Source organism: Stegostoma tigrinum, chromosome 16 (assembly GCF_030684315.1).
Source record: "Stegostoma tigrinum isolate sSteTig4 chromosome 16, sSteTig4.hap1, whole genome shotgun sequence".
Classification (NCBI taxonomy): Eukaryota; Metazoa; Chordata; class Chondrichthyes; order Orectolobiformes; family Stegostomatidae; genus Stegostoma; species Stegostoma tigrinum.
The window spans coordinates 64885448-64909573 of NC_081369.1; the positions used below are offsets into that span (position 1 = coordinate 64885448).

The 24126-nt window shown below is 42.5% G+C and overlaps 1 protein-coding gene across 4 annotated transcripts in view; it reads right to left on the reverse strand.

Annotated features, from left to right (window-relative positions):
- Positions 1-24126, reverse strand: part of LOC125459805 (protein LSM14 homolog A-like) — a 71459-nt gene that overhangs the window by 18395 nt on the left and 28938 nt on the right. For 2 of the 4 annotated variants that reach the window (XM_048546679.2, XM_048546678.2), the window contains exons 2-4: positions 12881-13044; positions 6799-6931; positions 1816-1938 (exon numbers count right to left, since the gene is read on the reverse strand). In XM_048546679.2, coding sequence (XP_048402636.1) covers positions 1816-1938; positions 6799-6931; positions 12881-13044 — 420 coding nt within the window. The remainder of the gene's footprint in view (positions 1-1815; positions 1939-6798; positions 6932-12880; positions 13045-24126) is intronic. The other 2 variants (XM_048546682.2, XM_048546681.2) reach the window with 1 other exon arrangement.

Genomic DNA, 24126 nt, shown 5'->3' on the forward strand with positions numbered 1-24126 from the left:
GACACACAAGTGGTACACTGCAAACATTTGTAGCTAAGACAGTTGATAGCTAACAGGCTGAGTCTGCAAGGTTTCAGAATGACAATTTCCAAATCTATAAATATAAGTTTCATTCATCTTAAAGGCTTCACTGCTTGAACACGGATCTGAGAAGTTAACATCAGTTTCTCAAACTGCAGCCAATGTCCATGAGGAGCGAGTCAGAAATATATGAACTGTCTGAAACAGGTTCTCACTCCTCAGTCTAAGAACTTCCATTCCTCCTTTCTGTCTGCATACAATATATTCATCATACAGTACTACTTTCATCATGGTTAACAGAAGGGAACAATTCAAAAACTGTGACCAGAAATGTTTCGGGGTCTGGAGGTTACAGTTTTAGAAAGGTGGTTGTGGACTACACAGTAGTGATACAGGAGTGGTATGATGAACTCTGTCAAAAACTGCAGGTGAGTAGAGGAGAGAGAGAAGAGATTGTTTATTAGGATCAGTGTCACCTAAGACGCCATTTGTGGCTTTCATGAGCACTGTTTCAATGCCGCAGTAGCTCAGAAGCCAGACATGAAGAAAAACATGGGAGTCCAGATACTGGAAAGCTTGAGCAAAGTGTGGCTTGGGCTAGGAGAGTGGATTGTAAAATGGGATGTATCAAAAGTGGATATTTTTGAAGGCAGTAGACTTGAAAAGTGGAGGATACAAAGAAGAATTAGGTTTTGCTGAATTCCAAAGGCCAACCTAATTAAGAATAAAGAACTGCATTTTTCATTTCAAAAGTACCGGGTAACGAGCAGGAAGCCAGGAACACTGCCTCAGATCAAACATTAATCATTGCAGGAAATTTCCATTTCTGAAGCATCTCATGCAACAAAACTAAACATCTCCCTGGCTCCCTTATCGCAATCTTAAATTCTGGCTCTTTCATGAGATCACACCTCTGCACCTAGTCAACAGTGCAAAAACATGATCATAACACTCTGTATAAGTCCTGTTTCAGATGGGATCATTATGCACAGTGTCAGACTTCACACTATACTATGATTTGTTCTAACTGCTCAAGTCCCATTGTTCAGTCGATCTTATGAACTACCTAACAAAATTAAAAGCTGGAGAAGTTTAACTCTCTCAAATAAAATAACGGCACAGTTAACTACAGTTGTGGAAACTCGACTGCATTTGCAATCTCAGGGGACAATCCATCTCATCCACCTGCAAGAGATTAACTTGCTATAAATTTTAAAAAAGACATAATGCTTCCTGGAATGTATCAGACAGTTAAATGTGCTGGTTTCAAACAATACTTAGGTTTTACAAACCTAAAAGCTCTCAAATTTACTTCTGCATTTTATACTGAGCTAGCTAATTCCGAACAGAGAATTCAATTCACACTTGGGGTCTTCAGTTAGGCAGGAGATAAGTAAAAGCAGGATTCCCAATACCAATATCAAGCCAATCATCCCCGTAATAGATGCAGATGACGTCAGGGTGGATACCAAGATCGCTATTGAGGGATGTGGCTGAAGACTTTGTCATGTGCAAGCACCACATTGGGCAAAATAGTTAAGAATACTCAGCCCATGAAAACCCCAGCAAGAAAAAGCATACAAATGTGAAAGGTGGTCAATTTATACTGATCACTTCAGAGGGCCTTGGTGCATTTTCATAATACTCATTTCAGATAATGCAGGGGAGACTGCAGTGTTGGAAATATACAGCAACTTTGATAGATGCCCTTTCTCTCAAACTCTTCAATGGATACTTTCAGCACATAATTTTACAGTTACTTTCTTTTTAATTTCAATATGTTAAAGACTTTACCCTGAAAAGCTAACTGCAATTTCAGTGAACCTGTATCGGGTTTGGCGGTCGAAGCCAGTGAGCTGGTCTGTGTGAGTGATGCGAAGCTGGTTTTGTTGCTGTTGAAAGATGACGAGGGACCTCCTGTTCGTATCCAGTAACAAAAACAAGGGGAAGAATTCAAAAAGAGATAAAACATTACAAAGATCCTGCCATCACTGCTACATCAGAATCCATTAATACAGTCAATAAAAAGCAAAACACCCCTCCTCCACTTGACAAGCTTTCTTAAGAATTATTTGTTAAGCTCTAAAACTTCCATTTGCAAAGGTAAAATCCAGATTCAAGGATTACAAACTCTCAACTATCGGACACAAAACAATGATATCATATCCATGCTTGGAACTGAAATACTTGTCACACAGTCTGAAGGTTAAATTTGTATCATTAGTGGGGAAAATTACAAACAGAGCTTTGAGAGATTTGGGGATTGTTGAGTTTCACAAGCCAAACTGCATCTCTCACTTGCTGTTACACAGGCAAATAAAAAGTCTAACAATGATCACTCATCTACGTCAAAATGACAAGTTTTAAATGCCTTGGAAAATGTCAAGATGAACTGGGCCATAATTTCGGATGCAGAGGCTGCTTTATTTATGAATGAAGATTTTAAGTTAGGGTGTCTCAATTCCTTCAATAATAACAATTTCCTAGATAGTATGGAATTTCAGGAAGAACAAATTCTGAACAGGTGCATCAAAATGCAAGTACTGTTTGCCACATCAGTTATAGAAAATATTCAGATCACCTTCCATGACAGATTGTACTGTAGAAGGTGGTTTTTTGAATATGTACCCAAGTTATTTTGCCCCTGTCCAATGTAGAATCCATCCCACTGGTCATTTCCAAAGAGAATATGGCAACCTCTGCACAACTCTTCACCCTGAAAAAGTGGGTAAGAACTGGAGATCAAGACAGTTCTAAACTCAAGTAACCAAGTTATGAGGTGTGTGAAACAGCCTTGTTCGTAGTCAGACAGCACAGAAACAGGTCCTTTGGTCCAACCAGTCCATGCCGAACATAATCCCGAAATAAACTAGTCCCACCTGCCTGCTGCTGGCCCATAGCCCTCCAAATCTTTCCTAATCATGTACTTATCCAAAATAGAAATCACTACTCAAACGAGTGGATGATTCCTACGGTTGATAGCTCTGGATTTGCCAAACCCTACGATTAGGGCAGTCTTACTGGTCCACACACATGAAGCACCATCACTTCAATTCCAACGTTGGTCAATTTCAGCCAGAGCCATAACGTCCCTCTTGTGGTTTGGGGGAAGGTGAGGGACAAACAACTTAGCCAGGTATTTTTACAGATGACTACAATGTAGATTTACACCTGCAAATGGATAAGAAATGGACCATTTTCAACAGTAATGCCCTCAAAGACAAAAGGGGGCTTGACAGTATTCACCATTTTGGTTTCAATATGAACAACCACCACTTAATTAAACTTCAAGGGTTAAAAACATCAGTGAAGCAATGAAGACAGAAAAGAAATGGAAACAAAATTGTTATGTTTAACTCATGTTGTCATTTCAAAGCAGATTTAGTTTTACATAACTGACGACCAGTGACACCATCACCTTGACTGTCATGACAGAAAATGAAAGACCAAAGAACAACATATCTGAAACTCTCCAGTTACCATTATTATTATAATTACCCTCTGGAAAAATACCAATATCAAGCATTCAATGATTGGTTGAAAATAATTAATCTGCGTAAACATCACGGGCTAAAAAAAGTACGGAAAAACAAAACAGATTAACTCAGGTATTGATAATTAGATGAGGATCTAACATTATCAGGATCCAAAGTTCAACAATCATTATGCTCCCTCTACAGAGGCTGCTATAAACCTTATTCCCAGCATTTTCTGTTTACATTTTCAGGTTGCCAACACACATGGTATTCTGCTTCTCATTTACAGTTTATTAATTGTGCAGATGAGAGATTTAACCCTTAAATCTTCTTGATTTACATTCTAATTTAGATTCTTGTTTTGAGTTCGACAGCTGGTAGATGCTCTAAGATCTGTCTGCTGACAACAAACAGAAGTGAGTTTTGCAGCATCTCATAGAAGAATGGGATAATCTGTACTGGCAAACTCGAATCGGCAATCACAAAGCATTGAAATAAGCTCCAATATCTTGGCGAAGTTCTGCCCAACTCCTAAATCTAAGTTTTTAAACTAGCCAAATAGATTATTGCTTCAATTCCAGTCTAGTCGCTTTTTTTTAACATATCAAATATATTTCTACCTCACGGATTGAGGAATCTAGGATAAAATTCAAAATCTGTTGATGATACTGAATCTGGAGATTTAAGGATGATATTCATTGACTATAACAGAACAAAGATAAAGCAGAATTGGAAGATAAGCAAGAGATGGAACTTTATATGTGGAGAATGAGGTGTTGAACCTTGGCATAAGGGACAGACAATATCAACTGAACTGATACAGTTCGACAGCGTGCACTGATCTTTGAAGGTGGCAGGACACACTGAGTTTGTAGTTAGCCAAACATTGGAGATCCCGAGCTTCATAAACAGAGGTAGAGAGTACAAAAGCAGGAAACTTATACTGGACCCGAACAAAGCTCTGGTTAGGTCATAAATAGGATATCACACTTTAAAAATGGTGGCATTCTTTGAGAGGTTACGTGGAAATTGACAAGGATGCTTCCAGGGATGGTAGATTTTAGCAACAGTTAGTTTTGCACATCAGTCCATTTGCCTTGAGGCGAAGGAACTTGACGGACATTTGACACATTATTAAAGGCAAATAAAAACTGTTCCTATTACTTGATGATGCAGTGCAAAAGAACCCACAAGTTCTAGATCCTGGACACAGATGCAGGGTGAATACATTGGAGATTTTTTTTGAAAAAAAAAGAATGAATTTTTGAAAAAATTCTCTGCATCAAAAGTGTGGTGGAAGCAGAGAAAAGAGTAATCTCAAAAGGAATGAGACTAACTGGATTTCTTGATCGGTACATGGATTTGATCAACCATAAAGATTGCCTTTGAAACGCAAGTCCGACATGGGAACGTTTCAAAAGGTACACTGGAGAATTGACAAGGTCATACGGCTGGCAACACAGGGGAATACACTCTCTGTTTGTCAATAATGAATTTTAAACGTTTAGGCCTGAGCTGAAATGATGAATTCAGTCGGCTAATCAAACATGAAGACAACACTGTCAAGTTCAGTTGGGTTTTCACCTGACACCATTGAAGTCCCCTCAAATTCCAATCAAGATGTGAGATTATCTGCCTCAACAAATAGAGTGGATTACAATTCAAGAAGTTGCAGAACAGGTGGCTTTGCAATTTCATCTGATAACTCCTATGATAACTACCCACATACAGGCAGTCCCCAGGTTCCGTTCCTGAGTACAGTCCTAAATCAATTTGTATACAAGTCGGAACTCAACACAGCACAAAAGAGCCATAAAGTATAAATACAAATGAATATTTACATGTTGGATCTTTAAATTAAATACTTTTAACATGGGATTTCATTCTTAAGTATTTCACAAGTTGGATGTTTATTAATCAGCAGCCACCAATAATTCCAGATTAGGAAGAAGAACTTCTCAGTGGAATAATTGCTGAATTAGTGTTCAAAGTCTGCAACTGAAGCCAAGGGTTCAAGAATCCCCGGACAGTAGCCTCACTGTCACCATTATTCATATTTCACAGCAGTTCAAAAAAAATGGAGAACCCTTAAAACACTGCAAGACTGGGACTCCTTCCTGCATAACACTGAAGATAATAAGCATGTCTTGAATGGGCTTGCATCACATGCATTATAGAGGTGATGCCAAGCCATAAAAATATATTAACTCTTCCAGTTAATTATTGGGTTTTTAAATTCATTTGTTTTGGAAATGAATTTGGGGTTTAAAAAAAAGTAGAACGGGGATATTACTCATTTACTAATCCAGAGGCCAAGGCTAAAAGGGCACAAGGTCTAAATCTCACTGTGATAGCTGAACTTCATATTCAACTAAGAAAAATGTGAAATTGAAAGTTGGTTCTACTATTGGTGCCATGAAATGATCATGCTGTACCAACTCATTAATTTCTTTTAGGAATGGAAATTGGTCATCCATACTGGTCTGCATTGCATATGAGTAATTCTTAACTACCCTACACAATGGCCTAACAAGCCATTCAGTTCAAGAGTAATTCGCAATGAGCAACAAATATGGACCTTACCGCATCCTTTAGAAGGCTAAGAGAATGAACAGATACATGCTTATTGCACTATCTGGCCTGCAAAAACTAAATGATTTCCTGCACTGAGGGAAAACCACAAATCGTCGACAGTTAGCACATAATGATCAATGAATCCCACTTTCCCAACTTGACTTTCAACAATTGCTAATATACCTCAGCTCAATTCACCGCACAACTCCAAGAATGTAAACGCGCTTGTTGTCAAGTGAGGGATAAATGTGGCCATTCCTTCACAGTAACAACATATGGAAAACAAAGTAAATTTTCATTCCACATATACTTGGACCTGTTCACTGGCATCAGACACAATACTGCTAGTAAAAATGATTGCATGGGTATTTATATAACACAGAGGTGAAATAAAAAATAATTAATCTTATTTTTTAAAATCACAAGTGTGGTCACTTCACAATACCCGTACACAACAGCACCCTGACAAAAACAAAATAGTAGATTATCAGTTTTTGATGGTGCCAACCAAGAGATAACACCAGAACATGTCTGCTCTTCAAATAATGTCAATGGATCTTGTAGATCTACCCAAGGGGACATACTTGGCCTAAGGTTTGAAAAAGGAGAACGGCCTTGACAATGCAGAATTTCCCTTGTGCCACATGGAAAGCAGCAGCAGTGGGACGAATCATTTCAAATGAGAACGATACTTTCATTTACTAACTTGCTACAAATAAAAACTTACCAACACCAACCGCATTGTACTGCTGCGTCACTAGCGGGCTTGGCCCAAACTGGCTATACGCTGGCATTCTGCTGAATGGTGGATAGGAACCCACAGATTGGAAAGAAGAGCTTGAGGAGGAGCCAAGTGAAGACTGTGAAGGGAAACAAACAAAAAATGCAGTATTATAGCCAGGGAGTGCTGAGGAATCATTCGATAGCTTGCACACTCCACTCTCCTTCTCCAAAATATTCAATTATTTCACGGCCAAGTCATTTTCTCAGTGAGGAAGCTTTTGTTCTGAAGAACAAAAAAAAGTCATTTAGACAGGTGCAGATTGAACAAGGATAGTTAGCACAAATCTGTCAAGGAACAGTTGTATCTGTGTGTGTCGCGGTGTTTTGCGCGCGTGTGTGGCGGGGGGGGAGAAGAAGACAGCCCACACATTTAATAAGGTCTATACAGATTTTAGCAAGGCTCTGACAACAGTCTACACTGAAAACTGGTCAGAAAGTCAAATGCTCACAGGATCTAAGGAGAAGTAGTAAGGTGGAGCCAAACGTTCAGTGATAGACAGCAACGGCAAATGCAATGGACAAAGAATGATTTGAGACTGTAAGGTTGTGACACAAGATTCAATCTTAGGTCGCTTGTGATCATGGTAAACAGCAAATGACTGGCTTAAGTGTGAGGGAGACGATTAAGAAACTTGCAAAACAATATGAAAAGAATATAGACTGCAAGAAGGTATCAATAGATTGGTGAGATGTGTAAGAAAGTGACAATGTTAATTCAATCTGAAAAAATATAGAATAATTCATTTGAGGACAAACAAGGCAAGGGAATGCACGTTAAATGGTAGGAATTGGAGCGGTTTGGGGGAAAAGAGGAACAATGAAGTTCATGTTTGTAGATCCCTGAAAGCAGGCGAGGTTGACACACAGGATTGCCTCTTATTTGCTGAGGTCAAGAGTGCAGTGTAAGGCGGTTTTACTCAAGCTACATAAGACATTATAACAAAACACTAACAATAGAGATGTGAAATTAAAAAAAGAATTGCCAGGAAAAATTCAGCATGTATGGCAGCATCTATAAAGGAGAGTGAAATACAAGTTTCTGATTTTAAAAAAATTAAGTGCCAATTAGGCCTCAGTTGGAGTACTGCAAGTATTACAAGAAAGATATGAAACCACAGGTCAGAACGAAAGTGAAATTTGAGAAGATGCCACTACGCATCAAAAATTTTAGCTATGAAGAAAAATTGAGTAGTTTTACATTGTTTGTTCTGGAAAAAACAGCTGCATAAAATAGTAAAATGTCCAAATAAAGTAGATAGGAAAGATCAGTTTCCCTTGGCAGAGGGATAATGTTAACAAAATAAGGATTAATGTAATTAAGATGGGGTCTCTTATCTGGACAATGAACTGTGAACACATGAAAAATGTCATCCTGGTGAAGGTGGTGGGCGAGAGAGTTAGGAATAATGTGTTTGCAATGTTTCATTTTGTTTAAATCCAAAACTAAATGAAGATGGGCTTCTGGTCTTCTTCAAATGAAGAGATGTTGAATAGTCAATAACCATGGGACATAATTTTAAACTAATCTGGAAAAGAATTAGAGGCTGAGAGAGGCCAGAACTCAGTAAGTGAAGGAAAGAAGGAGGGTGGGGGGGGAGAAATAAAACTTCACCGAACAACAACTCCAGAAGCACTCACTATCTGGGACAATGCAGCCTACTTGTCTGGCACACAACCATTCACCCCCTCAATACCAATGCTCAATAACAATACTTTATAGCATCCACAAGATGAATTGCAACAATTCAACACAGCGCCTTTTACAGGACTTTCCAAATCCATGACCACTACAATCTGTAAGGGCATTAGGTTCTGAGGAACATCGCCAAATTCAAAAAATTTTCTGAAGAAGGGTCCAGACCCAAAACGTCAGCCTTCCTGCTTCTCTGACACTGCTTGGTCTGCTGTGTTCATCCAGCTCAACACCTTGTTATCTTAAACTGAATAAGTTTTTTCCCCCAAGCGTATGCATTGATTGATTAGATTTGATATATGGCACAAAAACAGGCCATTAAGTCCAACCAATCTAGGCTAATGTTTACACTCCTTTCAATTTGCCTCTTTCAGTTTCTCATGTAAATCTCCCATTAGAACCACCTATTGACTCATTTCTCCCACAGAAGCCTTCTTACTTTCCACTTAAATATAAGTGTACAGTTCACATCAAATGTTCTTCATAGTAATGAGTTCCACATTCTGAACACTGGGTGAAGTGTCTTCTGAATTTCCATCTGGAGCTCCTAGCGACTATCTTGACAATGGACCAAATGAACTGTCATCTATTTCCTATTTCTAAGTTCGTAAACCTGCTACAATCTCAGCCAAGATTAGTCACCACACATGCTGATTACGAAGAACAGTGGGAGGGACAGTTAGAAGCTACATGTAACATTTATATAGAAGAAAAAGTCTGAGGGTTGACATAATAGATATTCAGGGAAGTGGTGTGAGAAAGTCCAAAATTAGGGCTCACAGAAGTCAATAATAAATCAATTAAGGAACTTGGGAGACATATCATTACCTAGGATGTGGAACTTGTGTTTTCATTTGGCATACTTGGAATGCAGTCGTATTTAAAAAGGAATGTCCACAGCATTTAACCAATGTCCATGGCATTTAGCGAATTTAAGGAATATCACTCAAGGGTACATACTTTAAAAATTCCACCTCAACCTCAACCTCAAGTTCACCTGGACCATCTCCAACATATCCCTCACCTTCCTGGACACCTCTGTCTCCATCTCAGGCAACCACCTAGAAACCGATATCCATTTCAAGCCCACTGACTCCCACAGCTACCTAGAATACACCTCCTCCCACACACCTTCCTGCAAAAATGCCACCCCCTATTCCCAAATCCTTGGCCTCCGCCGCATCTGCTCCCAGAATGAGGCATTCTACTCCCGTACATCTCAGATGCCCTCGTTTTGCGAGGGCTGCAACATCCTCCCACCGGTTGTGGTCAAGAATGCCCTCGACCGTGTCTCCCGCAACTCATCCCTCACACCCCGTCCCCGCAATAACCGCCAAAAAAGACAATCCCCCTCGTCCTCACTTACCACCCCACCAACCTCTGGATACAACACATCAACTTCCGACACTTGCTCCATCTGCAATCCGACCCCAGCACCAAAAATATTTTTCCCACCCCACCCTTGTCTGCCTCCAGAGGGACCACTCACTCCCTGACTCCCTTGTCCGCTCCACACTCCCCTCCAACCCCACCACACCCAGTACTTTCCCCTGCATCTGCAGCAAGTGCTACACTTGTCCCCACACCTCCTCCCTCACCCCCATCCCAGGCCCCAGGATGACTTTCCACATCAAGCAGAGGTTCACCTGCACATCTCTCAATATGGTATACTAGGGCTCATAGAAGTCAATAAAGGAACTTGGGAGGCATATCATTACCTAGGATGTGGAACTTGTGTCTGCACCCGCTGTGGCCTCCTCTACATTGGGGAAACCAAGAGGAGGCTTGGGGACTACTTTGCAGAACACCTACGCTCGGTTCGCACTAAACTACTGCACCTCCCAGTCACGAATCATTTCAACTCGCCCTCCCATTCCTTAGATGACATGTCCAACCTGAACCTCCGCCAGGGCAGGTTGCAGGAAAGCATCTCATGTCCTGCTTGGGAACCCTGCAACCCAATGGTATCAATGTGGATTTGACAAGCTTCAAAATCTCCCCTCCCCATACCGCATCCCAAAACAAGCCCAGCTCGTCCCCGCCTCCCTAACCTGTCCTTCCTCCCACCTATCCCCTCCTCTCACTTCAAGCCCCACCCCTACCTCCCACCTACTAACCTCATCCCGCCTCCTTGACCTGTCTGTCCTCCCCGGACTGACCTATCCCCTCCTTACCTCCCAACTTACACTCACTTCTACCGGCTCCATCCCCGCATCTTTGACCTATGTATCTCCTCTCCACCTATCTTCTCCTCTAGCCATCTTTGATCCGCCTCCCCCTCTCTCCCCATTTATTTCAGAACCCTCTCCTCCTCCCCCTTTTCTGATGAAGTGCCTAGGCCAAAAGGTCAGCTTTTGTGCTCCTAAGACGCTGCTTGGCCTGCTGTGTTCATCCAGCTCCACACCTTGTTATCTCTGACAATCTTTATTCCTGAATTGCATTAATGCTGCACCCAGTGGTGCCTCAAGATGGCACCAGCGAGCTCCCAATCTATGCAAACGCTATTTGAGAGATGCACGAAAAATTAAAATCACAGCAGTACCATCCCTATCAAATGAAACCACAGAGAACATAAAGGACTAGGTTCAACCTCAGACCTATGCCGATTAGCTCAACAGTACATGTTATACATGCAACGGTAGTAGATTCGCCAGCCTTAGGTACATTTAAGTCGTCATAGGACAAGCATATGGACATGGAATAGTGTAGGTTAAATGGGCTTCAGATTGGTATGACAGGTCGGCACAACATCGAAGGCCGAAGGGCCTGTACTGTGCTGTAATGTTCTATGTTCTATATCCCATCCCAAATACATCAGAATATTTTCAAAATCTACAAGTGCACAACGTCAAAAACAGTGAGAAGGTCAAAGTTGTACAGCGCAGAAAGGTGGCTCAGAGGTTAGCACTGCTGCCTCATAGCGTCAGGGACCCAGGTTCGAGACCAGCCCTGGGCAACTGTCTATTTGCACATTCTCCCTGTGTCCGTGTGGGTTTCCTCCCACAATCCAAAGATGTGCAGGCTAAGTGGAATGGCCATGCTAAATTGCCGGTAGTGTCCAGGGATGTTTGGGCAAGACACGGGGAAATACAGGGTGAGGGAAATGAGTCAGGGTGGGATGCTCTTTGGAGAGGCCGTGTGGACCTGTTGGGCTGAATGGCCTTTTTTTTTGCACTGCACTGCATGGATTCCACGATTTTCTGACGACTTATGCCAAAAATTGTAGGTCTTTACTGCCTACCTTATGAATAATCATCTACTTTTCCAAGCTTCTACCTCCACAAATTAGACACTTGAGTGCATGAACACAAGCTGCCAAACATATACAACTGGATATATATGGTCACAGACACACAGACTGATAAGTGATGGATCTTAATTCATATTTGACCTATGCACAGAATATATTTCTGAAAATTATTAGTGGCATATAATGATCATCTTGTATACAATCAACATTAGTAGCCAATATGAAAGTCTTGAAAAGACTTTCCAAACTTTTTGAAATGATCTCTCATAAACAACCGCTGTTAGCTTGGAGGTCCTCGGAGAGGAGGGAAAACGGGTGTTGCTGCTTGCAAGGGGTAGGAAAGATCGGTCAGAGCAACCTATTTCTCATGTTTAGCACCTAATAGAAGCATTTAAGAGCAGTTTTTCCTCCGAAAACCCAAGGAAAGCTCAAGAGCTAACTTCAATCTAGAGCAAAGCACAGTGCAGATTTTCAGTAAAGACTGCTCACACTGCCCAATGGGGCAGGTTTGCACCCCTGTTGTGACAAGGAGGGGGAAGGACTTGCCTGTTATACAAGCTGCGATGGAACAGCCATTACTTGCCACTTGACTGTCAACTTAAAAGGCAAAAACCACAAAGGCCAATTCATCCTTACCCTCAAGCCATTGAACCTTTGCTGGGTGCATTATGATTATTAGATTGCAGCCATCAACGTTTTCTTCTCGTCAGTCCAAACAACACAAGCTGGCCACTGGAACCAAAACATTAATAGTGCTTTCTCTCCACAGACGTTACCGGACCTGCTGAATTTTTCCAGCAATTTCTGTTTTTGTTTCAGATTTCCAGAATTCACACAGTTCTTTGTTTTAATTTAATAGAAGTAGGTCGATAGGCTGATTCGAGAAAAACAGCATCACAGCCAGTCGATTCTTGTACTCAGTTGGCTGCAAACATTTTTTTTTCCACGTAGGAAACTAGATAGCCATTGGAAACAGAAATCCCACAACAGTAAATCTCTCACCAGCCCCAGCTCACCAGAGATCACTGATTTCAATCGCCAGCACAGCAGCTGCTATCTTCCCCACAGATCATCTCAACTCACCTGAACAATAGCAGGATCCTGAGGCAGAGAACACTGAGGTTTTGGTGGCTCACACACTGTGAGATCTTTGATATCACTGCCCCGGAAGATGATGTACTCAAACACTTCATCACGAGGTGGTATTGGTCTATCTGTAGGCCTATCCTCTGTCCCAAAAGAACGAACTGCAAGACAAGACAATAGCACTCTCATTATTATAGAGCTTCTCACACTATTTACAACACCAAGTTAAAACAAACTGATTCTTGAATAAATGAGATAACAAGGTGTAGAGCTGGATGGGCACAGCAGGCCAAGCAGCATCAGAGGAGCAGGAAAGCTGACATTTCAGGCCTAGACCCTTCTTCAGAAAAAAATCATTTTTCTGAAGAAGGGTCCAGGCCCAAAATGTCAGCTTTCCTGCTCCTCTGACGCTGCTTGGCCTGCTGTGTTCATCCAGCTCTACACCTTGTTACCTCAGATTCTCCAGCATCTGCAGTTCCTACCATCTCTGACTCTTGAATAGTTTATTTTCAAATTACACAAAGCCAAAAATACTGGTGATGCTCACTCGGTTCAGCAACATCTGTGGACAGAGCAGAACTAATGTTTCTAACTAAAGAACGAAAAGGTTGTGATGAATTTGTACTTGAACAGGATACTCATTCTGTCTCAGCTGGATTACTGAGTCCAATTCTGAGCAGCAGAGTTTAGGAAAGTTGTGAAAAAGGTGCAGAAGGGATTTAGAGAACAGCAAGATGAAAAATCAAACTGGTTCTGAAGCCAGAAATTAGGACTTTTTTTTGGAAGGGAAAACATTGAAAGGAGAATTGGCAGAGGTGTTGAAAATCATGAGGGTCTGGACAAAGTTGATGAAGAAAACATTGTTTTCATTGGTGAAAAAGAAGAACAAGATGCAACAGATTTACTAAGTGGCAAAAGAGATAGGAGAACACCAAAAAAAATCACAAAGCAGTGAGTGGTTATGGACTGGGAAGAACTGCATGAAAGTTTGTTTTTAATATTTGTTCATGCGCTACGGGCGGCAGTGGCTAGGCAAACACTGACCGACCATCCATAATTTCCCAGCGGCCAATAAGGAATCACCATGCAGACTGGGAGTCACATACAGGTCAGACCAGCTCATTTTCTCCTTTTCACAACTTCATTCACATCCATTTTATATGTCTATTCCTCCATAACTGCCATTACAACTCCCTTGTTTTCGTTCTGGATACCCTCACAATCTGTTTTGTTTATGTGACTATATTTCAGCATCCTTCAGCTCCAAGGTACAGTAACATCAGATGCGAAATGTTCATTCTGTTTCTCTCTCCAGATGCTGCCAGACCTGATGAATTCTTCCAGCATTTTGTGCTCTCTTCCAGACTTCTAGCTTCTGCAGCGCTTTGCTCTCATTTGACTGGTTTGGCCACAATAAGAATACCAGATTCATTTCTGAAATTTAGCAATACTTTCAAGGGAATGGGATGGGTGCAGAAAGGTTTAATTAAAATGGTTCCAGGGATAAGAATATCATTTACATGGAAAGATTGGAGACGTTGGGTTTGGTGTCCTAAAAGAGAAGGAAACAGGAATAAAGTGAGAAAATGCTGGAAATACTCAGCAGGCCTACAGCATTTGTGGAGTTAGAAACAGAGTTGACGTCTCAGGCCTGTGGCGTTTTGTTCTAACAACTCTTTCTCTTGCATTACTATTAGATTTGGATTAGCTGTTTAAAATCACGTAGGATCTGGACTAATGTCCACCATAACTTCCTTACTGCAACACAGACCTCTGACGCCAACGCAGAGTGACAACTTTTGGAAGATATGATAATTGGCATACCAATGCATGAACCTACCAACAGCTGTGCAGTCACCACCTTAGAGGTTCATGCACAGAACTGACTTCAGTACTGGAAGTCAACATATCTACATACATGGTTAGAGACAAATAAACCCTGTAGATGCTGGAATCCAAAGATCAATAAACAGGAGATGGGAAGAACATAGCAAACCAGGCAGCATCTGCAGGAAAGAAGGTATCAATGTTTCAGGTATTACCTGAAATATCGACTGCTCCTTTCTTCCCGGTGACTGCATGTCGATAGGCGTGCACAGAACCTCCAGACATCAGCATGACCATGCAGCTTACAAAGGAAGTATTGGTCTGCCTATCTATCTACGATGTTCTCATTAGTGGAGAGGTTGAAAACCAGAGGACACTAGTCTAAGATGATTGGCAGAAGTACCAAAGCCGACCAGAGAGATTTCATTATGTCAGCAACATCTGGAATGCACTGATCAAGGGGTAGGAATTACATAAGCATCTGAAGAAAACAAAATTAGTCAAGGTCTGTGGACTGTCAAGATAAATTGCTCTTGTTGGCACAACGGCCTGAACGGTCTCTTTCTGTGCAACCTTTCTGTGTTTTTCTTTGTGTGGAGGTGGCACTGTTGGACTGGGGTGGACAAGGTCAGAAGTCAGGTGACACCATTTCACCTGACAAAAGGAACAATGCTTAGAAAAGCCTGTGATTTCAAATAAAGCTGTTGGACTGTAACCTGGTGTCATCTGACTTCTGACCATGTTTTTCTTTTGAAAGAAGAAAAAAGCAAAAAAAAATGATGTGGTTGTAATGTTACTAGATTAGCAATTCAGGCCCAAGTCAAAGTATGGGGACAGTTCAAATATCACCACAACAATTGTCATTTAAATTCAATTGATTCATAAATGTGTAATTAAATAAAACAAACCATTAGAGTTGGTGACAAAACATGTGCAACTAACTGGCTGGACAGACTAAACACAAGAAGAATTCTTCCCTGGCTGTACAGGCTAGAACCTGGGGATACATTCAACCTTTTAGGATGGAAATGATGAAACATTTCTGCAAAGGATAGCGGAGGTTCTATACAATCATACCGGACACAAAACGTTAACATGCTTCTTCTCCACAGATGCTGCCAGGCCTGCTGAGTTTCTCTAGCATACGGTGTTTGTTTTGGAGCAGGAATTTCATGACCTAATGCAGTCTGGCCTTAATGAGACAGCAATAGTCAATTCTAACAACACTTAAATAGTCTAGCCTTTGTTTGTATAAAATCACAAAGTCAAAAAGCAATAAAATTGGACAAACCACCTGACATTGACCTCAGCAACAGAACGACAACATCACCGTTTTCCAGATAAAGCCTATAAATGTCCTGGGAGTGGGGACCAAATCTGGGAGAGCTGTCTGATAAAAACTACTCAAGCAACTGCCTGACAGAATCAACCAACCAAACATTCACATAGGCTCGTATTACGCAGCTAATATCTCAAGCTCTCTCAGCATTCCTATACATATCGTCTAACAGTAGGACAGAGACACCAGAGATGATATTACAGTGGCATACAGTTGGGAAGGAGGTGGCATGAGTCCTCAAGATAGACTGTGGGTCCCAACAGAAGCCTGCTCACTGATGCTCAGTCTGAGCTCCATTAGGGTCAAGCAGTTTTGAAATCGTTCCAGCTTGTCCAAAATTGCTGGCAACAGAGCCAAATTTCAGACATGCAGGGAGAGTAACTGTCCTTGTCATCAAGATGCACTTAATCATGTGTGGAATCAAGGTGCCTTGCAAAACTGAAAATCAAAAAAGGAGGCTCAGAGGCAAAATTCTCCAGTGGCTGCAAAGAGACCAAGCAGAGAGGAAAATGGTTATAATTGTTGGATGCCGATCATGGCAATCTCAGAAGCTCCTCAGGGTAGCATTTGAAGCCCAGCATTTTGAGTTGTTTCAATGATTACCCCTCCAGCACAAGGTCAAAGGTGAGGTTAAGTGCTGAGGCTTCAGGCATTCAACATTCAGGCCTAGACTAATAAGTGACAAGTAATATTCGTGCCTCAATATCTAGGCAATAATCATCGCCAACAAGAGAATCTACCCACTGCTCTTTGACATTCAATGACATTATTAATAACAGAGACAGTGACCAGAAACTCAAATGAATAAATCATAATTATTATTATTGTGGCTGCAAGATCGGGTCAGAGACTGGGAACTCCACAAGCAAATCACTCTCCAGCCCCCGCCCCTGCCCCGACCCCCAGCAAACACCTGTCCACCATCTGTAAGGCTCAAGTCAGGATGGAATATTCTCTATTTGCCTGGATGGGTGTAGCTCCAACAATACAAGATGCTTGATACCATTCAGGACAAAAGTTGTCTATTTCCAGCACGGCTAGTAGTGTATATGAACACCAAGGCTCCTTTCAACAGCACCTTCCAATTCTGTGGCCTCTTCATCTAAAAAGGCCATGGAGAGCAGAGACCTGGGAACATCACTAGCTACAAGCTCCCCTCCAAGCTTCACTATTCTGACTTGAACTGTAATCACCATTCCTTCACTACTTCCTGGAACTCCTTCCTAACAACACTTCTGAATGTCCCCAAGACTCCCAAAAATCACAAAGGCTCAATAAAAACCAAACGAACTGTGGATGCTGTGAATCAGAAACAAAAAAAATACGCTGCTGGGAAAGCTCAGCAGGTCTGGCAGCATCAGTGAAGGGAACAATAGAGCTAACGTTACGGGTCCGATGACTCTTCCTCAGAACTGATGTTGGGTGGGAGAACGTCAGTTTATATGCAGATAGAAGGGAGAGGGATGGGGTACAGAGAAAATGATAGGACAGAGCCTAAAGATACAAAAGAGCAGTTGGATAGACAAAGAGTTGATAACAATCAGGTTGGGAGGGTGAGCAGCCATTAATGGGGACTATTAGTGATTAACAACAGGTGGTGTGTGATGGTAGGCTATGAGGTAAAAAGCCCTAGTGTGGGACGTAGGGGGCTGGGACATGGGAGTGTTTAGGCCCTAACATTATTGAACTCTATAGTGAGTCCGGAGGACTGCAGGATCCCCAAGCGGAAAATGAGGAGTTGTATTGCATTGAGATTCGCTGTTTCTGGCTTGCTGCAAAGTTCCAGAGATGTTGGTCAGGAAACAGGGTGGTGGCGTTTCCACCACGTCCAGCAAGATGCCACTGCCAGACATATATTCTCCTTCTCTCCCTTGTCTGCCTTCTGCAGGGACTGTTCTCTCTGGGACACCTTGTCCACACTTCCTTCACACACACCCACAGCCCTATGACACCTTCCCCTGTAACTGGTGCAGGTGCAACACCTGCCCATTTACCTCCTCCCTCCCCAGTATCCAAGGGCACAAACAGACCTTCCAGGTGAAGCAACACTTCAAGTGCACTTCCCAGAATCTACTGCAGTCGCTGCTCACAATGTGGTCTCCTCTATATTGGGGAAACAAAGCGTAGACTGGGTGATGGCTTTGCAGAACATGTACATTTTGCTTTCGAAAAGACCCTGAATTACCTGTTGGCTGTCACTTTAACACACCACCCTGTTCCCTGGCCAACATCTCTGTTTCTAGCTTTTTGATGGGTTCCAGCGAACCTCTATGCAAGCCGGAAGAACGACACCTCAATTTCCACTCGGGGATCCTGCAGCCATCCGGACTCAATATCCAGTTCAATAATTTTGGGCCTAAACTCTCCCATGTCCCAGTCCCCTACACCACACAGCAGGCCTTGTTATCACATAGCCTGCCATCACACACCCCCTGTTGTTAGTCACTAATAGTCTCCATTAACAATTATTCACTCTCCCAGCCTGATTGTTATCAACTCTTTGTCAATCCAACTGCTCTTCTCTCTCTTTGGGCTCTATCCAATCATTTACTCCATACTCCATACCCCATACCTCTCCGCTTTCTCTGCGCATAAACTGGCAATAATCAAAGGGTGAGATAGGGTGGATAGCGAGAGCCTTTTTCCTAGGATGGTGACGGCGAGCACGAGGGGGCATAGTTTTAAATTGAGGGGTGAAAGATATAGGACAGATGTCTGAGGTGGTTTCTTTACTCAGAGAGTAATAAGGGAATGGAATGCTTTGCCTGCAACGCTAGTAGATTTGCCAACTTTAAGTACATTTAAGTCATCATTGGACAAGCATATGGACGTACATGGAATAGTGTAGGTTAGACGGACTTCAGATCGGTATGACAGGTCGGCACAACATTGAGGGCCGAAGGGCCTGTACTGTGCTGCAATGTTCTATGTTCCATTTTCTCAGCTACCATCAGTTCAGAGGAAGGGTCACTGGACCCACAATGTTAGCTAGGTTGTTTCCTTCAACAGATGCTGCCAGGCTTGCGGAGCTTTTCCAGCAATTTGGTTTTTGTGCAAAGGATCAAAAGTTGGCAGCTCACTGCCACCTACTTAGAAAATAAACGGCGGTCTTGTCACTGGCAGGTAATAAACGGCACTGTTATAAATTAAACAGATTTACATTTATTTACTTCAAGCTTCACCATCACTATATTCAACTCTTTGAATAATGTAGGATATGTATAATTCATTGTTGACCCAGAGTAACAAATACATTTTGAAACTATTAACTAAATGTAGGCTTCAGTGGTTTAATACAGCTCCATTACTGACCCTTGGATGCTGGAATAGGGCTTCACACAAAAACATCCCCTTGCATTCTGTTGCAAACAAGAACACTACTAATCTCAGTGTCAATATTCCACAACTGGAAGGCTACAAGTAAAAGGCTTCACACGTGGAAAGAAACAAAACTTGAAATATGCCATGGGGTGATCATTAAATACCATCAGCTAATTAAACTTTTGCGCATTACATTCAACCACTTTTGCTCAAGTGCAGAATAAAACAATTTTAACAAGCCACAGAACTTCATTGATGTCCTCAAAATCTAAGCTACCCTTGTTTTGTCTTAGCAACTTGTGTCAGCTATTGAATGCCAGAATGGTTCAATGACACGATCCATCACTTTAGTCAGATGGCTGTGGGGTTAATGCCCCACTATGGAACGGATGTAGGATGGGATGGAGGCGAGGATGTGTTAAAGATACATCACAAGTCAAAGACCGATTGAATCAGTTGTTTGAGGAAAGGACCTTTTGAAAGCAAGTTCAACAACACCAAGGAACTAAAATCAATTAAAGATGGACAAGGCTTGCAAACAGGAAACCCCTAAATTAGAAAGGTTACTCAAATTGAAGAAATTCTTTGATTTAATGCAAATTAATTGTAAAAATGTACTGATTTAATTTTTACAAGTACAAGGCATTGCACTTGGATGTCCAGAAGGCATTCAGTAATGTATTAAAAGGTTACTGCCAAAATAAAAGGTCATGCTGTAGAGGGTAATATATTAACATAGATCAAAGATAGGCTGGATGGCAGAAGATAGTCTGCATGAATGGATCTTTGACTCATCACATCTTGTCAGTGGAGTCCTGTATGGGTGTGTTGGGGCCTCAACATTCTATGATTTATAGAAATGACTCCACATGGGAAACTGATTGAGAAGGGAAAGGAGGGAAACCTGGCGAGATGGATTAGAAACTGGCTTAGTCATTAGGATATAAAGGGTATGGGTAGAAGGCTTGAGTGTGTGACTGGAGTGTCTAGTATGGAACCACAAAAGATCAGTACCGGCATCCTTATTGCCTGTGTTATATATAAAAATGATATTGATGAAAACGTGCAAGAAATGTTAAGCAAATCTGCAGGTGCCACTAAAATTGGTTGAATGATTAATAATGAACTAGATGGTTGTAGATTACAATAAGATGCAAATGCAGATATGTTGGTCAGGTGGGCAGACCAGTGGCAGTTGACTTTTAAAACCTGATAAAAGTGTGAAGTGACGCACTTTGGAAGAAGAAACAAGATGAAGGAGTATTTGATGAATAGCAGGGCACCGGGTAGCTTAGAGGAACAGACGGGCTTTGGGATGATTATTCACAGATTCCTCAAGTCAGCAAAGCACATGAATAAGATAGTTATGGAAGCATATGGGACACTCACTTTTAATCAGTCATGCCATACAGTAGAACAGCAAGGAAGTAATGTTGGAGTTGTAAGGAGCATAGGTCAGGTCACAATCGGAGTACTGTGTGCAGTTCTGGTCACCTCCCTATGGGAAGGATGTGATAACACTAGAGGGGGCACAGAGAAGGTACATCAGGTTGTCTGGGATGGAGAAATTGCCCTTAAGGAGACACTAGATAAACATGGATTGTTTTCTGCAGAGTAGAGAAGACAGAGGGGAGACATGAGGACTTATGAGGAGCATGAACAGGGTGAATAGAAAGCAGCTGTTCCCTTTGGTTGTGTGGTCACTCACAAGTGGGCACAGTGTTGGGGTAAAGGGCAAGAGATTCAGAGAGGATTTGGGAAAAAAAAATCTGGAAGAGAGATTGTCCTCAGAATCAACCTCCAGGGAGACCCCATGGGAGAAGGCAACCTTTTTCCACTAGTAATCCTTTTTCAGCCTGACTACCTTCACCCCAAAATTTGCCCGTTTTAACTAGAGATCTGGAGGATGAACCAATTGTTAATCTAACTGTACAAGGCGTAGCAATTCCCTTTATGATTGATACTGGGGCCACAGCAGCTACGCTGGATGCCTCATGTGTACAGTGATATGGGTTTAAGCTCTCACTCGCCTAAGTCTTAGCAGGCTTACCAGGCAGGAAAACTCCTATTCTTTAACAGAACTGTGACAGTCTGATTCAGCCCTCAAACGTGTGTAATTTAATTTGCCCGGGCCCTCAATTTGGGAGTTAATTTAGCAGGGAGAGATTTGTTGTGCCTTCTCCAAGTTGAAATTCTCTGTCTCAACAAGGGCATTGGCAACAGTTTTGGATTCGTCAATCGCCACAATCAGGGACAATTGACTTATCTGAGATTTCAGCCCTCATGTTACCTTGTGCTACGACCCTACAGGTGCTTCCTGTGAATTGGCTGCTATTTGCGCCCCCTATCTAGGATCAAGTTTATCTGTTACTATTATAGGGCTTATTGAGGGAAAAGAAGAAACAGCGTTTGTGTTGGAGGTGCCACCCCACCTATGGCACCAAATTGGGTCTAGCGTCCCCTCACCTCACACTGACGGTAAATATTGGCTATAGGGCTAAGTCTTCGGGATTTCTAGCACACCGCTTGATCCAGTCAGACCTGGAAGTGAAGGGCTCTTCACAGCAGTTGGCTGATGGTCTCTTTACATATTATCGCGATCCTTGAATTGTCTTTGGGCCATTATGTCACCACCACCCTCATCATAGCCCCACTGAGGGGCCTTCTCCAGACCTGTGGTCTGCTTCCACATGAGGGAGGATATACTCCGATCACCCCCATAAAAATACAGGTCATCCCAGGAGCACCCTTATCTTTGATACCTCAGTACCCCCTCAAACCTGAGGCAATGGAAGGAATAACCTCCCTGATCGATTTGTTCCTCCTCCAACAAGGTATATTGGTCTCTTGTCAATCGCATCGCAATACTTCTATTCTGCCCAACCCTAAACCTGCCTGCGAGGAATGGAGACTCGTCCAGGACCTCAGACAAATAAATAAGGTCATCCAACCCTTCCTTCTAATTGTCCCTAATCCTGCCACTATCCTTAGTAACATCCCCTTGGATGGGTGTGTCTTCACCGTCGTGGACTTGCAACATGCATTTTTGGCTATTCCCTTGGATAAGGGATCTCAGTATCTGTCTGCCTTTACTTTTAACGGGCCAGCAGTATACCTGGACTCGTCTACCCCAAGGGTTTGTTTACTCACTCACTCTATTTTCCCAGGTCTTGCACCGCCAGCTCCAAGATCTCCAACTCTTGGATGGCTCCACAGTTATCCGATACGTTGACTATTTGTTTTTAAGCAAGCCCATCAGAATTCGCTAATGTTGTGGATAGTAAACGGCTTTTGAACTCCCTCCACTCTTGGGGATATCTTGCGCCAGAATTTTAAGCATACCCAACGGCAGGCACAGTTCCTAGGAATTCTGCTAGCACCTTTGAACGAATGTTCACCCCTGGGCACAGTGCCCCTATTCTTAAGACCCCCTCCCCACCACCCCTAAACAAATGAGGGCCTTTTAAGAGTTAGTTAATTATTGTCGACCACGGTTCTCTAATGCAACTTTACTTACTAAACTACTGACCCCTTTTGCTTCTTGTAAAGCCCCAAAAACCTGCACCCACTCTAACGAGCAAGTCAGCCTTTACAGACTTAAGAGCAGCCCGTGCTGCCACCCTGGCTTTGGAAAGGCCTTTATATGACAAACATTTCCAGCTGTGTGCTACTGGAGTCTTGATACAGTTTCATGGTGATCGCAAACGACCGGTTGCCTACCACTCTACCCGCCTGGACACTGTAGCTCAGGGATTACACCCTTGTTCTCAGATTGCGATTTATTCTTTAGTCACTGCAGCCTCTAAATGGTACTGTCCATTAGCCTCTTACCGGCTATACCTCACATGCTATTGTAGACCTCCTCACCTCCCACCAGACTCAACACCTTACCCAGGCACATTAAAGCAGTGACAAAGTTGCACTCCTTAACAAACGCCTCTTGACATTCTCTTTCTGCTCCACTATTAACCCAACCACATTTTTGAACACCCCTACAGATGTGTTCTTAGAACCCCAACATGACTGCTTACTAAGGAACCAATTTCTAACCTCTCCCTGCCTGGACCTTACTGACGTCCCACTCCCTTCTCTGGGCCGTATCTTGTTTGTCAACTGCAGTTCCTCCATATCCCCTTTGGGTACCCCCCTCTCTGGATAAGCAATTGTCAATGCCGCCTCCCAATTAGAATCGGTGGCATTTGAGCCCCGGTATCTGCGCAGAAAGCAGAACATTTCACCCTCACCCGTGATTGCATTCTAGCTCAGGGAAGTAAGCGAATTTGCACACTGACTCTCTGTACGCCTTTGGCATCTCCCACGACTGTGGCCAACTGTGGTCTCAGTGTGGGTTTTTAACGTCCTCGGGTGCGCCCATCCAGAATTCCTCGTACGTCAAAAACCTTCTTCAGGCAATCCTCCTCCCTCGATAACTGGCTATTATCAAATGCACTGCCCATGCCTCCGATGACACTGTAGTTACTCAAGGCAACGCTCAGGTTGATCACACTGCCAAACAGGCTGCTGCAGATCAAACTTTTATTGTGCCCTCCATGAACAAGCAGGAGATAAATCACTTGCCTTCTTCACACACGTCGGGCATGCCAGACATTGTCACTGTTCAGCGCTGGCAAGGGGAGGCCCCTGCCTCAGAAAAGGATATTTGGAAGGTGCATGGATGTTTGCACTGAGTCATCAGGCCTTTGGGTTACTCCAATCAGCCAAGTGTGTATACCTGATGTTTTGTTGCCTTTGTTCA